Source organism: Leucoraja erinacea, chromosome 31 (genome assembly GCF_028641065.1).
Source record: "Leucoraja erinacea ecotype New England chromosome 31, Leri_hhj_1, whole genome shotgun sequence".
Taxonomy (NCBI): domain Eukaryota; kingdom Metazoa; phylum Chordata; class Chondrichthyes; order Rajiformes; family Rajidae; genus Leucoraja; species Leucoraja erinaceus.
Genome location: NC_073407.1, coordinates 14,876,938 through 14,894,684, shown reverse-complemented (window position 1 = coordinate 14,894,684; position 17,747 = coordinate 14,876,938). Strand labels below are relative to the sequence as shown.

The 17,747-nt window shown below is 38.6% G+C and overlaps 1 protein-coding gene across 12 annotated transcripts in view; it reads right to left on the bottom strand.

The window, feature by feature from the left end:
* The window catches only part of LOC129711967 (rap guanine nucleotide exchange factor 1-like), a 122,176-nt gene that overhangs the window by 52,254 nt on the left and 52,175 nt on the right, over positions 1–17,747 (bottom strand). For all 12 annotated transcript variants that reach the window (XM_055660036.1, XM_055660035.1, XM_055660037.1 and 9 more), the window contains 4 exons: positions 16,850–16,979; positions 15,552–15,738; positions 12,772–13,281; positions 303–505 (listed from right to left, as the gene is read on the bottom strand). In XM_055660036.1, coding sequence (XP_055516011.1) covers positions 303–505; positions 12,772–13,281; positions 15,552–15,738; positions 16,850–16,979 — 1,030 coding nt within the window. The remainder of the gene's footprint in view (positions 1–302; positions 506–12,771; positions 13,282–15,551; positions 15,739–16,849; positions 16,980–17,747) is intronic.

Genomic DNA, 17,747 nt, shown 5'->3' with positions numbered 1-17,747 from the left:
TCAGATAAGATCAGTTAAGATTAATAGTCAAGGCAAAAATGTAAATCCTTTCCATCCAATATACAAGTAATGCCCAAAAATGGGACATTTCAGAGCGAATGACAAAAGTTGTGCCAAACTTTTCCAATGGGAAAACAGCAAGTTCACCGAAATAACAATCTTCTAGCCACATTCCTCTCCTTCCACTCATCACACTTCCGTCCTGCCACCTCCAAAGAACTTAGGTTTTACAAGCCCTAAATCCGAACCTTAAAATATCTGGCAAATGTTTGCATTCCCCGCAAAAATAAAGTCAAACTCACCAGTTGTCTTTGTTTGGGTGGCAGAGCTGGAGGCGGTAGAATCTCTAGAGATGAGTCATTGCTGCTGAAGGAGTCATTGAAACCATAGACTTCCTGAAAGCGTTTGTTTCGCTGTTCATATATATGTTCATTCTGTGGTGTCTGATAAAAAACGTGGGGCTGTGGCTCAGAATAATCTTCCACAAATTGCATGTATGCAAGGACTAAAATATGGGGAGAAGGAAGAGGAGAAAAACAAAATCAGTAAGCATCATTAAGACAGATTGGTCTTGGTTAACAGTGATTATAAAAATTCCACCACATAGCAGCATTGCATCATTTTGATCAACTGATTAGCACTTTCCACAAAGAAAAAATGCTATGGTTACAAGAATAACAGAGGAAATTAGTCAGTGGTACGGCACAGAAACAGGCCCTTAAGATGATCACATGCAGATCCAGAGTTTTACCCATCTAAACTACCACATAGGACTGCATCTTTCCATTCCTTGTCTATTCAAGTGTCTGCTAAATGGCTCTGAAACAGTTATTATATTTGAGTCTACCACCACCTCTTGCAGTTCATTCCAAATATCAACTAATCTGTGGGGGAAAAAACGCATGCCCATCATCCCCTTTAAAACTTCCACTTGACTTGAACATATTTCCTCCTGTTTTTGAAATTCCCACCAAGGAAAAAATGTGGGGCTATCTAATCTTACCTATATCAGACAACCCCTTAGCCTCCTTCATTATAGCTAATCAATCGCTTCCTATAACTAAAGTCCTCCAATACAGGGTGAATCTCCTCGGCATTCTCTCCAGTGCAATTATGCCTTTCCTAGTGTGGCAACTAGAACCGCACACAATGCTCCGTGCTGCCTAACCAGTGTTTCGTAAAGCTGCAACGTAACATCCAGACTTTTACATTCTATGTATAGATCCATGAAGTAGGCATGCCATGCATCTTCTTCACCACCCCATCCAGCCATTGACACTTACAGAGAACTATGGATTTGAACCCCAAGGTGTCTCTGTTAATCAACTTTCGTCAGCGTAGTACCATTTACTGTTCATTACCATTGAATGACTTTCCAAAATGTATCACTGTGCAAGTGGGTTATAAAGGGGGGGGGGGGGGGGGTGGTGGCATGTAGATGGAGAAATCAACATCGAAATACCAATTTGTGCTTGATCTTTGTGCTTGGAAGTTAATCCAAAAGTCCTTTTTTTTTGTCTGGAGGAACAATGTATTAAAGCTGCTACATAAATATGGGACTGTAGAAATTGCTGGATTAGTAAAGGTTACAATCTAGCCAGTTTGTCTTCAATCAATTATAGTAACGTCAGTGGAGAGAGAAACATGTCCATAGCATGCCACCAACTGAAGCATCAAGCTTGCTTGTCCCCCCGTCATTGCCTAATCAGTTGAGTATTCCCATCAAAGAAAGACACGCAAGTTAACGGGTCAGGCAGCATCTCTGGAGAACATTTCATTACATTTCAGATCAGCACATTCCCTTAATTTCCTTTTTATGCATCATATTTTCATATCGGCAGACTTTACGTTTTGAAATTGGTTTGAGCCTTTAATCATCCTGATAGTCGCATGGAACCAGTTTAATGTCTTTCTTAACTAACTGTAGCAATCAAATTCAAACTTCTAGTCCATAACAGGCCAGTTACAACAAAGGCAGAGCACAGTGGTGGAAAGCTTTGGGAATCACGGCACTCGGTCACGGATTACATGCAAACCGTATCACAATGTTTTTTGAAAGCAGTCTTTTTGCATTTCAGTGTGTCAACAGAATCTGGTTGTACAGATTTCCCACTTTGCTCAGTATAGTATTTCTGAAGTTTATTTTTGAATTTGCTCAGTATAGTATTTCTGAAGTTTATTTTTGAATTTGTCCTTTTGCATGCAGTCCTTGAACACCAACATACTATTTTGTTAAATATGAAAAAAGTTATTCTTAAACTGCGGTTGGTCCATTTAAATTGCTAAAACAAATTGCTTTACTTTTTGCATCCCACTTTGGACATTTTCCATTTACATAACTGATGATTACAATCGATTTCTAAATTGCTTTCACAGGGTCTTTCAGTCCAGAAAATGCAATGTTCTTAATGTATTGAGTTACACATAATTGAATTGTTCCCCATGTGCGGCCACGGGAGTGGTAAAGTGATGGCACTGCCTTTTTGGTTCAATATTATTCTTTTTAATGTAAACATCAGATGTCTGTTATTTACAGCTCAACGTATTGCTAGATTAGTTAAAAATGACATTGCTGCTCATGTCTTTCATGACCTTGAACAGCCCAAAAAGATTTAAGTGCAACCAGTGTTACAGCATGAGATTCATAGCGATCTATAAGTACGTAACCAACCTAGTGATAACAATTAGATCGCTTGAGAGAAAATATAATGGCAATTAGGGAATAAATATATGCCATAACCTAGATATTTATTTTTTTCTTCAAAGTAATGTCAATTGATCTTTTACATCCACTTGACAAAGCAGATGAGGCATTTTTGGATGGATACTGACAGACCTCTTGTTTCACAAATTCTTTCAATTTCCTGAATGTTTTCCTTAATATGGGTACTTCCCGTTTATGCAACTCACTCTATATTTATTTCATCCTGCCAAATGGATCTCAAGTATACTCATTCTCCCTAATTCACCCTGTTCACCATTAATAGTTATTTATTGGCACATTTTATCCGTATTGTTCACACCCATCTTTTTTTTCTGGTGCCATAACACAGATCTCTGGCGGACGAACATATACTGACAAAGTTTTATCATTTCCTTCTTTTGCTCAGGATCAAGGTTTTCTACAACTTCAGTCAAAACTGATCATTTTAATTCATGAGACTTAGGCATCGATGGAAAGACAAATGTTCATTGTCCTCGAGGTGGCTGGTAATAACTGAATTCAAACTACTGTAATCTGTGCTGAATATGCTTTCATATTGCTATGAGGTGATGAATTAGAAGATGATGGCTTTAATTAAATTTCCTGAATTGGATGGTGCCCAACTAGGAGGAATCTTTTACACTTTGGGAGAGAATTTTCAGGGGTTTGGGTCAAGTTACCAGTGCATCTTGATAACACACTGCACTTCAGCATATATGCAGCCTTCAGTTTGATTTAAACTGGGCTTAATATTTGCCATTCCCTGCTGTTTAGGCACTTTTCAATATTCATTGATTAATGGCAGCATTTCTTCACATTTCACCCTTATTTTCAGAGGGAACATGATCATTTCATGCCAGAAATGTATTTACTGTAAGGTTACATCATGAATTGTGTAAGTCTTCAAACCACTAAACAAAGGGTGATCTCAATGTTAAGAACTTTAAGGAATTATTTGGACAAAGTACTTTACAGGAGGTAATATTGTCAAGGTTAGACAACATTAGAATAGGAACAGGTGTCATTTGTCAAAAATAAAGGCATTATTAATTTCAAATGACTCCAGCTACAGTTAGCTGCAGTCATTTTCAACTTACTTCCTGCATATGTGGGCTACTGGGTCTTTATTTAAATATGGGGTCTCAAGAACCTGTAGTGGCCATTTGGCTTGTTTTGTGTGTCATTAATGATGGCATGAGTCTTTAAATTTTAGACTGCCCGTTATATTGTGGGTGGGATTTATGATGCATTTAGGGCATGTTTGAAGCTAAGTTTCTTGCGCAGAACCTTAGTTTTTAGTTTAGTTTTGGACCAGCATGGGGAAGGTATACCCTTTGACCATGCGAAGTGAAACTGAGACACGAGGAATTTTCTAACCTTTAAAGCGTTAAACTGGAGTTCGATGAAGACTATAGCGCATGAGTCGGAAGAAGTTTGGATGCACCTTATTGTTTTTCATCAACAAAAAGAATATATTCATCAAAAGACTGTGTTATGAAGATTTATCTGTGAAGAAGCTCTGAAGGTCCCTGACGGAGAGCTCGCATGCGTATAACGACATTCTCCTTAACCATGTAGTCCACTTAGTGGCCAGAGGGAGGAATCTCTTGAACGATATAAAAATCTGCCGCTACAAAACCAAGCACCCTTTTCTGAATCTACAACAAAAAAATGCTATGGAATGTTATCAGAAATCAGCTTCAAGCTTCAGCTTCAAGCTTCAAAATGCAAAAGTCCTTACTTAAAATATAAATGTCTTAATACTGGACCAAATCAATAACAGCTCTAGACCCTTCCCTACCCCGCCCCTCACTCTAACCATAACCACGATTCAGCAGAATGGAATGAACTGACTAGCAAATATAACATGGAAGCAGTGAATCATGCTAGTTGAGGGGCTCCAGTAAGAAGCAAAATATATTGCAACATGTTGCATCTGAGAAAACCTATGAAAATTATTTAACATTTTAAATGTTGCACAAATGCGTATTTTAGAGACTTTATTTTAGTGACACAGCACAGAAACAGGCCCTTCGGCCTCCCAGCGATCACTATGAACACTAGCACTGTCCTACACACTACACACTGTGGGAGGAAACCAGCCCACCTGGAGAAAACCCATGTGGTCACAGGAAGAATGTACAAACTCTGTACAGAAAGCTCCCGAAATCAGGATGAAACCCGGGTCTCTGGCGCTGTAAAGCAGCAACTTAACGCCGCATCACTGTGTCTTTGAAATTTAATGGTTATTCATCGTCTTGTTTTCCAATTTCTTAAAATATCTTGCATGGTTAGCTTCAGTGGCAAAATGAAATTGGCTTCTCTCAATTAACCTGGTCAACACTATTCTCGCGTAACCAGACCAAGTGAACAAAATGCAAAAATTGTGGGTTCTGCTTTTCCAATCCCAATAAATGGCAAGCAACGATTTGGGAAAAAAAAACTTTTGTTAACGTAGGAACAACAAAGCTTGGGAACATTAAGTTCCCCTTTGAGTCATACAAAATATTGACTTGAAGGTAAATGGCCATTACTTCATCTTATTGGATCTAAATGGCGTCAAGTTGGGAAAAGGGAAAGTACAACGGGATCTGGGGGTCCTTGTTCATCAGTCTATGAAAGTAAGCACGCAGGTGCAGCAGGCAGTGAAGAAAGCAAATGGCATGTTGGCCTTTATAACAAGAGGAGTCGAGTATAGGAGCAAGGAGGTCCTTCTGCAGTTGTACAGGGCCTTAATGAGACCACACCTGGGGTATCGTGTGCATTTTTGGTCCCCTAATATGAGGAAGGACATTCTTGCTGTTGAGGGAGTGCTTCGTAGGTTTACAAGGTTAATTCCTGGGATGGCGGGATTGTCATATGTTGAGAGAATGGAGCGGCTGGGCTTGTACACTCTGGAGTTTATTGAAACATATAAGATTGTTAAGGGCTTGGACACGCTTGAGGCAGGAAACATGTTCCTGATGATGGGGGAATCCAGAACCAGGGGCCACAGTTTAAGAATAAGGGGTAAGCCATTTAGAAAGGAGACAAGGAAACACTTTTTTTCACAGAGAGTTGTGAGTCTGTGGAATTCTCTGCCTCAGAGGGCGGTGGAGGCCAGTTCTCTGGATACTTTCAAGAGAGAACTAGATAGGGCTCTTAAAGATAGCGGAATCAGGGGATATGGGGAGAAGGCAGGAACGGGGTACTGATTGGGGATGATCAGCCATGATCACATTGAATGGCGGTGCTGGCTAGAAGGGTCGAATGGCCTACTCCTGCACCCATTGTCTATTGTCTATATCCAGGAACCCAACAGCAATGCAGGAGCTCCTTCACTGAAAGGAATCCTGCAAGTCAAGAAGATGGCCCACACCAACATCTCCATGGAAATTCTGGCTTTGCCAGCGATGCCTGCAAACTGAAAAGTGAATAACTAGCAATTTTTGCTCTTAAAAGTTGCCACATTCTTTAAAAAGATTAAATACCATTTTAGCATGAGCTGTGCTTGCACTAAATAATTTTAAAGTTGATATGGTTGAGCAACATCAATAAATTCCTCATTCCTCTTCAGCTACTATTCAGGAAGAGCTGGTGTTCCGGGACAAGAATTTATTCAATGGGAATGTAATCAACTACATTTCTATCACAGTCCTCTGTACAGATGGTGTTTACATCACATCCATATATAGTTCCTGTGTAAACTAGCTGCAATGTTTCATTGTTGGATATTCCATTAAGTGAAGAAAATCAAATTCTCCATTTAATCTTATTTAGAACAGATGTTCACTGACAAAGTGACGATCGGCAGTGACTGTAAAAATGAGAGCAGCTGTTCCCAAATTCCAAACTCAGATCAACATTCCATCTGCAAAACTGCTGTTTATCATGTTACAGATAGAGACATGGGGACTCTACAGATAAAAACCCTCACAATTATCAACATTACCCACAACTAGAGCTTTAGTCTCAAGTCTGTAACACCATTCAACCAGATCATAGTGAATCTGTAACTCGCCTGATTTCCCGCAGGACCACTACATCCTTTAATTAAGCCACATATCTACACGTGTAGCTGCTGCATCTGTTTAATGGATTTTGTAATTAAACTCAGAGGAGAAATGCTTTTCTGAGTCATAATAGCAGGCTGGTAATAGGCACATAATTTAACTCTACATAAATCTTTAACTGAATGATATATTAATTGCCTGGAGGGTAACCAGTGAACACACTCGACATTTATTGCAACTTATTTTGCATTTGTCAACTAATGTCACTTTGGAATCAAAGAACGAGTGTTCAAGTGTGATCAGCAGCAGATTAAAAACAAGGAATGACTTGCTTTGGATTTTTTTTCTTAAAAACACAAATTTAAAAAAACTTCAATTTCCCTGCCATGCAGTACAATTAACATACCCTAGAGATGGATTCAGAACCTTTCCCCCTCCTTCCACAACTCCAATGTATTTACTGCTGCACCAACAGAATTTTTACACACAAATCCAGTGTTTTGCAATATAGGAAAACAAAAGAAATAATGCGTAGGAATAGACTGAATTATTCTGTCAATGCACATGTTTTAACTGTTTAAAAGTGGCCCCATTAAATATCCAATACAACTAAAATGCAGAGAATTACACACAACTTTTGATGCACACAAATTTCTTCATCTAGACATTGAAACTCAGACTGTAAAGCTTTACAATGAATCCTCAAGCTAGATGCCATTCAAAGTTGTGAGCCAACTTTTTGAACTACTGCCGTCAATACTGATGTCCAAGTTGGAATGGTGTTGAATTTTAAGATAATGCTGTTGTCAGATGCCCAGCATTCATGATGGTAGTGGAGGTTGGGGATTTAGGAAATGCTACCGTATCTTTGGCAAGAAGTTACAGTGCATCTTACACAGACAGTAAAACAAAGTTATGGGAGCATGTCAGGAGATAGCAAACAGAGGTTTTGCTCACCAAGCATTCCCTCAAAAGCATCCTTTGTCAAGCTTTCACAATGCACATCCATCTAAATGTATTTAGGAAGCATTTTGGATTTTTATTCCTACGTATAAAGTGATAATAAATGTCCTATGCCTAGAAATACATTTTAAAAATCATATTCTTCCCCAGTTAAAATGATAAGACACCCATTTTGTTTGTAGGATTTACAGTAAAATCTTTTTGAACTACAAAGCAACCATTCAACATTAGCCTGAGACACAGATTTTACATCCACCGTGCGGTCAAGATGGATTTTTAGGCACCTGCTTGTATATTATGCAATTAGCCTGAGATCAGTGGTGCCAGTTAATTCACTGGTATGGCCCTGTAATCGACACTTTAAAAAGATTGAAATGCTAGTTATCTCGATCTATTTTGCACTCTTATCACTTGATCCCTTTAACATTTGGCCCAAGCTTTTATTAACTTGCATATTTCTTTCAATAATTTTCTCAATTATCCTCCAGAGAACTGTGTCAAAGATGCAAAGCAATTCTTAATTCAGTACTTTGTACATTTTGAACAACGGTATTTCATACCAAAATAAAAAAAATAAATACACTGCTACTCATTGCAAAACTAGATTTAAGAAATAGTCTACAAAATTTAATATATTGCAAGATTAAAGATTAAAACATAATATTTTGTACAAAAGCAGTTAATTTCTCTTATTTCTCTGCCCAAAGAATCTGATCCTCAGTCAAATCATATTAAATAGCATCATCCTTCCTCACTAAAATGCAGATTTTCTTGGAATTTCATTAGTGACCCTAAAAACCATGCACGTTTTTAAAATTCTCATACTCACAGTAGAGTCTAGGACCAGAGAGCACAACCTCAAATAAAAGTACCTTTCGAAAGGAGCCGAGGAGGTATGTCCTTGGCCAGAGGGCTGTGGAATTCATTGCCACAGGTGGCTGTGGAGGCAAAGCCTTTGGGTATTTTTCAGAAGGAGATAGATAGATTCTTAATTAGCAAGGGTGTTAAAGGTTACAGGAAGGCAGGAGAATAGGATTGAGAGGGAAAGATAGATCAACCATGATTGAATGATGAAATAACCTCGCCTAAGTCCGGTTCTATGACAAGGTATAGCTAAAGATGCATCTTAATTTGACTTGTCTTTGGCATTTGGTGAAAATGTGTAAATCCACCTTTAATTGGTCTGCAGAGTTGTGCCTGGAACACAGAAGGGAAATTCATCCCTCTGCCTCATCATCCATTCTAGAAAACATAATAGTCTTTTTTACTAAATTCATGTACCTTTGGGTTGGTCGGGAGTCACATCACATTGCCTTTTGCCAAGATGAAGTTTTGGAAAACTGGACCTGTAAATTCTCCACATCATTGAACAATATAACTTAATTGCCGTTTGCTGGGGCTGCAAGACACGCTCCTACTTTCATCTTCTCTCTGTGCCTCATTTCAGTAAAATAAGCAAACTTCAAGTGACTGTTATTGATCCAATTTATCCTTTCCCCATTTTCCCATCAAGTTTCAGTTTCTAATGGCTCCATAATCATAATACACTTGGGATGCTTTAAAAAATATTTTCCAAGACTAAATTAATTACCCCTGCATCCACCATCTGCATGTATGTTCCCAGGTATCTCTGCAGGAGAAAGCAATTGCGAATGAGAACCATTGGCGACATTTTCTCTCCTCGGCCAATGGTCACAGCAGCAAATTGCAAATATCAACACATCCGTGGAAAAGAGGAGAATAAGGGGCCTCCTGGGCAATAGTTCAAGCAACATTAGCTACCTCATTTTTCATGTTTATACAACTAATGCCATTTTTCATTTGGCACAAGTGCAAATTCCTGTTGTCATTAAATGAACAGTGCCATATTCACAGCTTCATCATAGCATGTTTCTATATAGCCTACCTGTGATGTATCAAATAAAATAAAGGAAGTTTCCTGAAAGGATAACACTGACAAGTTAAAATTTTATATCTGTAAAAGTTAAAGCCAAATTGATTTAATCTTTTTTTCCACAAATTAACATGAATGAAGGAAAATAATTTATATATTAGCCGTTATTATTTATTTTAGACTGGGTAAAATTGATATCACTTTCTGCAAGGAAACGGATAAAACTGGATGCAGAGTTCCTTGTCCAATGAGATTTAAATTCAAAGGAAGAACACTGCCAAGTTACAATATGTCTATTGTGTGCAAGTTATGAAACAGTGAAAGGAGAATTGTGTTGCTTCAATATATGGTTCTGGTTTTGCACATGGAGCAAGCCAACTTGAGATTAAATCAGCACCATAAACAGTTTGTTCTTTGAACCAAAAACAACAGTTTATATTCTCACTGCTGCACTGTAAGGATGTGAACTCCCTAGCTATTACACGATTAAAATAAACCAATTATTTCAAACTTTTTTTAAACAAAATCATTAGAGCATGAGAATTTCGACTCAATTTTCAGTTCATGAGTTGGTTTACAATGCAATAAGCCCCATGTCAGTGACAAATGGTTCTAAAGTTATTTATTTAACTCAATAGTAAGCTTGCCAGGAATCACAATACTGCAGCATTTAGGAACTCTAACAGACAACATTTCAATGATAGGAGATAGGAATATTGCAAAGATCTTTCACAGACCCTGTACAAAGAAAGCTCACTTTATTCCAAGATATTTTTCTCCAACCTCTACTAACAGAACAAACCCAGTCAGATTTCACAAGGCACCAGCTGCACAAAACATACAAGTGCAAATGGTATCTGACATTTTGCACAGTACATAATAAAATGAAGTACATGGGGACAGGAATACTACTGGGAACACTTAAAAGGCTTTCCATGAAAAAGTAACAAGAGTTAAAAAAAAATTTACAGCACAGAACTCTTTTGAAGCTCATTACTGTCAGACCTTGCGTTAGAGCGATCTACAGAACTTATGATGCTGCAAAGGCAGCAGGATAGTGCCACATTTTTGGAGCTCCAACATACTTGGCAATTCAATTGGACATGGACATATATCAGTGACCTTTTATGAAATAAGTCATGCAAAACTGGAAAATCTTTTACCTGGCAAAAAAAAAATAATCTCCTTCAACCAGCCCTTTTGGTGTGAGCTGACAAGGGCTGGCCCACACCATAAAATAAAACATAACCTCCGAAGAATTAAGTAAACTAAAGTCTGGTGGCAGTTTCTATCATTTCGCACAGGAAGTTAAAACTTGATAGGAAAAATATTTACAGAGCAACTAATCACATCCTTGGGCTATCTTAAATGTTACACAACAAATGATAAATAATTAGGTCCTGTTAGGCAGCTGTAAAAAAAAAGCCATATTTTATATAACAAATTCTTCAAATGTTAAATAATATGAATGGGCACATTTGATGATGTTAAGACCATAAGACATAGGAGCAGAATTAGGCCATTCAGTCCATCGACTCAATTCTGCCATTCAATCTTGGCTGATCCATTTTCCCCTTAACCCCATTCTCCTGCTTTCTCCCCGTAACCTTTGACACCCTTCCCAATCGAGAAACTATCAATCTTTGCCTTAAAATTACCCAGTGTTTTGGCCTCCACAGCTGTCAGTGCCAATGAATTCCACAGATTCATCACCCTCTTTCTAAAGAAATTCCTCCTCATCTTTAAGGTACAACATTTTATTCTCAGGCTATGCCCTCAGGTTCTAGACCCTCCCATTACTGGACAAATCCTTTGACATCCACTCCATCTAGGCCTTTCATTATCCAGTAGGTTTCACCTCTCATCTTCTAAACTTCTTGCTGCCTAGGGCCAGATAAAGAGAGTAACTCCCTTCTCCACCACCCTTCCTTTCCCTCTAAGGGTTATGGAAACAACTAGAGAATATGGCTGCAATGTAACATTTTACCGAAGAGAAAATGGAGCTCCAAGTAATTTGTCACTTCCTCCCAAAATGCTAGCCCGCATCAGGTACTCGAGCTTTAGAGGGAATGATAAAAGCAAGCAGCTTCACTACTTTTGACAGATTTTGTAGTGGTTTGTAAATTGACCTGTTGTGTAACATTGTGCAATTTAAACATAAAATCAGTATTAAATGTCAAAACCTACATTTTACTAGAAGTGAACACTGAGAGCATGCACATTATGTACCTTATACTTTGATCTAGCCCTATCTCTTCTTGTCAACCAACTACAGCATTTGTGCAACAGACCCACTTCACCAAATTGAAATAAAAAAGTAAAGCAACAACAAGTCTCTGCGCTCAGATTATTTTCTTAACTGGTGTTACAAAGGGTTTTTCTTTGGGAAATAGAGTTTTCATTTGATTTATCGATTTTTTCAAGAATCACAAACTTCCTTTTTCTTAGAGGTAGAAAAATGACATTTGGGATTCCTTTTAAAAGGCTTGACAGCAACTAAAAAGTATAGAAAAGGAGAAACGTTGCAACTTAGTAATGATGTACTTTGATATTTGAAAGATTCAGATATCAAATGTGTTGCAACAGTACAATTTCATTACAAAATGAATTGGGCTGGATTTATGAATACGTTCAAGACAACAACCTGTTGTGTTTTAAATCTAAGGGAGTTTTCCAGTTAAAAGAATGTCATCCTTATTTACATCAATGTTATTATTGCTGTAGTTAATGGTTACTGTTGTGGTCATTTACCTGTGGAACTTTGGTCACATGACAGGATCATTCAAATATAATGCTTGTGTGCTACTGTAGTACGACGTATACTTAACCTGACAGTTCTTCTATTTAAAGATGAAATATTTACCTTCTATATTGTAACCAGATATCAGTAAAGAATAATAGTGGACTGAACTTCTCGTTCATCGCGCATATAAATTGAGAGGAGAAAACTCAACTGCATTCAGAATTTACAGAATTCATTCGTCCAAAAATGGTTCATGTTTGGAATTAATATTTTAAGTTTAAATAAACTCTGGTACACCTTGAATGAAGGTGGCTGCAGTAAAAGTGACCACTTGACACACGTCACAAATTAGAATGTGTCATCAGTAGAAAATAATCCATAACCATCGTATGCTAGATATGATTCACAAGTTTGACTATCTTAAAAACTTAAACTCAAAACTTAACATTTACATAATGCAGAGGTAAATACTCACTGTGCCTGGCCTTTTTTTCTGGGAGTGGAGGTGGCTTCTCAGGAACTCCTGCCATTTCTGAGATATCAATATCCTGGAATCCAACTGACATTGATGGAATTCCTTGCTGCCTTGGTGAAACTACAGCAAATGGAGTGTATGGAACAGAAGGTACGGCAGAATTCTGCATGTCCTCTTCAGAAATATTGTCATACTGTGAAGGAAACCTCTCGTACGAGACTCTAGATCCTGAATTGTCTGATGAAACACCACTCCTACGTTTCTTCTCTGGTAATGCTGGCGGTATTTGCAGAGGTGAAACTCCAGCCTGTGACCCTGGCTGCCAGTCAGGCGCTGCTTGTGATGCACAAAATTGTCCAGTAAATGTCTGCCCAGGAAGAGGTGAACTGGACTCCACTGCCGACTCTGGTAAAGGGCTTAGCATGCCCGAAATGTGCTGCGGATTCTGATCAGAGTTAGATAGATCCTGATGCAGGAAGTCATAATCAGGATCATAGTTTTCCGGATTATCTACACAGAAAAATTAAAAAGCAATCAGGAGTGAAGTGCACCAGCCAGACCAAAACTTTTCAACTCTGCAGCAGATACCCTTGCACATAAATAATTGATTCAGCAGCAAAGTTACTTGATAGCAGGCAGGCTTTCAGTAGAGCCTGCAGTAAAACTCCAAATTTCAGTAAACATTACCCTCTCAAATACCAAAGTCCCCTTTATTTAAACTTATGTGGCTTGGGTAGGTATGGAGATATTTAGGATCCAAGGCAAGTTGGCAAATTGGATCCAAAAATGACTTGTTAGTATAGAGGGTGATGGAAGCCGACGACCAATGGTGTACCACACTGATCAATACTGGACGTTTCCTCTAATAAACATTAACGATTTGAATGTGAATGTCAGAGGCAATAATTAAGTTCAGAGATGACAAGATAACTGGCAGCGTTATTAATAGTACTGAGGGTTCTTGGGTTGCAGGACAATATTGATGAGTTGGTAAAACAGTCCGAGCAAAGGCAGATGAAAATTAACCCCTATCTCCACGAGGTCAAGAATATCAAAAATAGGACATGTACACAAATGCTTGTGTCTGAGGGAATACTGAGATTAGTGGGACATTGCTGCATACGTTCAAAGATCTCTGATGGTACAATTGTGAAGATCTTCATCAGGTCATTCTTCAGGTCACTTTGCCTCATCTTTCCTCGTAGCTATTAGATTAGGATTAGGATTGCCATTCTTGGGAACTAATTTTTGGATGTTCATTAGTGTTTCCAAACCTGACTTGTGCATGGCAATGCATTCCTAGTGTGGTCTAACAGAGTTAGATCTAGGTTTCACATTACTATGGACGAACAGTAAACCCTTGATATTATGACATTTATACCGGATTTTGGTTATACTGGATGGAGCGTCTCCATAGTAATCAGACACCACTGTCTCTTTAAGAACACAGGCTGCTGGTTACACTGCAGGAGGCCATTGAAATTTAGAAGCCTATGAAATAACAAGCAATTGCTTCGAACAACACTTGTGCAGTAATGAAGGACACAAAGTACTGGAGTAACTCAGCAGGCCAAGCAACATCTACGGAAAACATAGATAGGTGACGTTTTGGTCGAGATCTACCGCTGGATCTCATTGTGCACCCGACTGCCACAAGACTGTTCACCACCTCCCCAATCTCTCAGACTGCCGATGCTGTGTAGACCCGCACAACCACCTCAGCTGCTTCCAGACCATTCCTACCAATCTGCACCGCCAGGCAGGGCTGCCAATGCTGGCCCACACCACCTCCCCGGCTGCTTCCATGCCAGACCTATTGCCGACACTGCCAGGCCACCTTTGCCGGTTCTAGGCCACACTTGCTAAGCCACTGCCACCGCCGACCCCTACCTGTGCTCCAGCCTCCCGCAGGACGCGACCAATGACTTTGCCAATCCTCGCCTCTCCTCCGGCCGCGGCCATCAACCTACCTAGATTCCAGGCCCAATTTCCAGACTCAGAGTCTGAAGAAAGATCTCGACCCAAAACATTACCTTTGCATGTTCTCCAGAGACGCCGTACCTTCCAGTTTAATCAGTATCTGTAGTTCTTTGTTTCTACTTCTGCAATGATACTCTATTACCCGTCAATCCATTACTCCGTTACAGTGGACAATCAGCAATAATGGACACCATTCCCCCCCACTCCCCGTTATATCTTGTATTTTGTTCCTGTCTTTTTCCCCATCGATTATATATCTTAATTTGGTGTCAGGAGCAAATTCAGAAATTGCACTTCCAATTCTTGTCCAATTTCATATAAACTTTGAATTAAGAACTTTCATCCCTTCTATAGAACACTACTTCCAATCTGCCAAAGTTGTTCCAACCCTAACTGAACAATTAGTTTTATGCCTTTCTTTGTATTTTATACTTTGCAGGTAGCTTGCTGTTCACTCCACTCATTGCTCTCCCTCGAGATCTGACTGGATATAAAACTTTAAAGCAGCAGCTTAAACTGAGCTATTCCAAACCTGAAGTACTTATATTGTTTTCCTCCCCATGGCCAATAGACTCCAAAGGAATTTGGAGAACAATGGTAAAAATACTTGGATCAATAGCAAATCTCCTCTGCAGTAGAACAAAGGGCATACACTTTAATATGAAGCAAATCATCCTGACCTAGACAAGGAATCATGTCTTTTAAATGAAAGAAAATATATATTTTTATAGAATGGGATAAGAAAATGAACAACACATCAATATAGTACAATCATCTTAGAAAAACATGTGCTGGCTTACCAAGTGTTTCACAGCTTGTGTTCTGTGAACACTGTCCACTATCATTGTCCAGTGATGACAGCTGTTCATCCGATTTGCTCAGCTTTCCTATGCTGTTACAGGGAGATACCCTTGGTGATTCACCACTATAGGAGTGGCTGCCACCAGACAGCCGCCTTTGCAAATAACAATCCAAGCCATCAAAATCCTAAATATACAAGACAGTCATTATTTTTCCATTATTTTAATCCTTTCAATACCAGAACAATTTTATATTCAAGTCAGTATTGTTTTCCTTTATCTAATTGCAGTTTTGTTTTAAACTTGTAAATGAAAAACTTATACATGAATAATCCATTTTTATTTTGCATTAAAAAGATATCACTTCCAGCCTGGAACTGAGGGCACAGACTCTTTCAAATGATTCAAATGAAAAGTTAGTAAAGTTACACTCTTTGTCCAGTGATCGCAACAGTGAGTCATCTGGACTCTCAACAAGAAAATGTATCTTTAAATCAGAAGGAGCCACAGAAGGCACAATGGCATTCCATTCATTTCAAATGGCACACTCAAAACCACCAACGTTCCTGTGATTTAATCACTTTGGGCAATGCAAACCAAAATGTAATGACTCTTAATGTGAAGAGATTTCTTTAACACCAATCCTGTGTCGTACATGCAATTTTGATTCAACGGCACTTTATTGCCAACTCTAAGCAAATAAAATTAAACCTGTTTATCAATTTTGTTCATCTCAAGTCGCATCTTCTTTGCTTTGTCTCAGCAGAACATTTTAGATCCTTAGAGATACAAATACACATTTCTGTCATTATTCTGACAAATCTATGCTATGAATTCCTAAATGAAGATGAAAATTTTCAATGCTCGAACTGTGACCTGATCAAATATGATAAAAACAGTTATTTTATATATTATTGTTCTGAGAAGCAAGCAATATGAGCACTTGAGATAAGTGGTTTAAATATGTGAAACATTATTCACGGTCTTGGCCATGGTATTTTAGAAGTGATCTACTACCATGCACACCATTAAAAGAAAATTCAGCTGCAGTTTGTTAAATGACAAAGTGCAGGAAAAAAAAATTCTAGTTGTGTTGCTACCCATAGTTTAAACAGTGGAGATTGGAAAGCATCAAATGTTATATTAACTCAACAGTAGAATCAGATAAAATGTTCATATCATACATGCATTTGTCACAGCTTGAAATTTCCACCAACTGATTATACAATACTGTTCAGTAACTATGCAAATTATTCCATCTGGTCTAATAACAACCAAAAAGCAAAGACTTCCCATACCTGCTTGGCATTGGGTATACTAGAACCACTGGCAGCTCGGCTCATGGGAGGTACCACAGCCACTCTGGTTGGGGAGGGTGCAGACTGTCTTTTCTTGGGTGGTAGTGGTGGTAAGATTGGAGGAATAGGACTGCAATGCAACAATTTAATCTGCATTATTATGCACTGTTACAAATCACACTTCTTGTTTAAAACAAAAGAATACAAAGAGTCTTTTAACCTTCTTTTAATAATCCAAACTAACCCATCAGAATTGAACAGCTGCCAGAAAAAATACGGTAGAGAAAACATTATCCAGAAAACATGAATAATGGCGGCTGATGCAGTGATCACTTCCACAAATAGACATCACAATAACCAGCAGGTAGTTGTCACTTCCCATCTTGTAGTGCAAGGTGCAGGCTGAATCACTTGACAAGGGATGCATAATAAATAAAGAAAACATATCTGACCAGCACTAGTGTTTGCACATGAATTTACTTGAGGATACCTGATACACTGTCCACAGCTGGCATTGGCCCGAGCTGCTAGTTCAAACCACCACAGCTTCCTGTGCCGAGTCTGTACCGTTAACCCTGATAGCAGTACATCAGTCCCAATCCAAGTGATTGGAGAAAGGGACAGGTTTTGCTAAATTTAAATTAGTTTCAAAGTTCAGCAATGATCTTATTGAACAATTGAGCAGATGGAGCCCAGTGGCAACTCCTGCTTCCATTTCTTACGCAATATTTTCAGTCGATTTCTTGTGACCAAATAAATCTGGTTTAACCTTTTAAAGTACTTTTTAAAATATTATTGAATGTATGTAAATGACATATACGGTTTGACAGAGCCACACTAGCTGTCAAGTTGGTTTTGCCAATCCAGTGGGCAGTTGGTGCACTCACTGCTTCTTGGT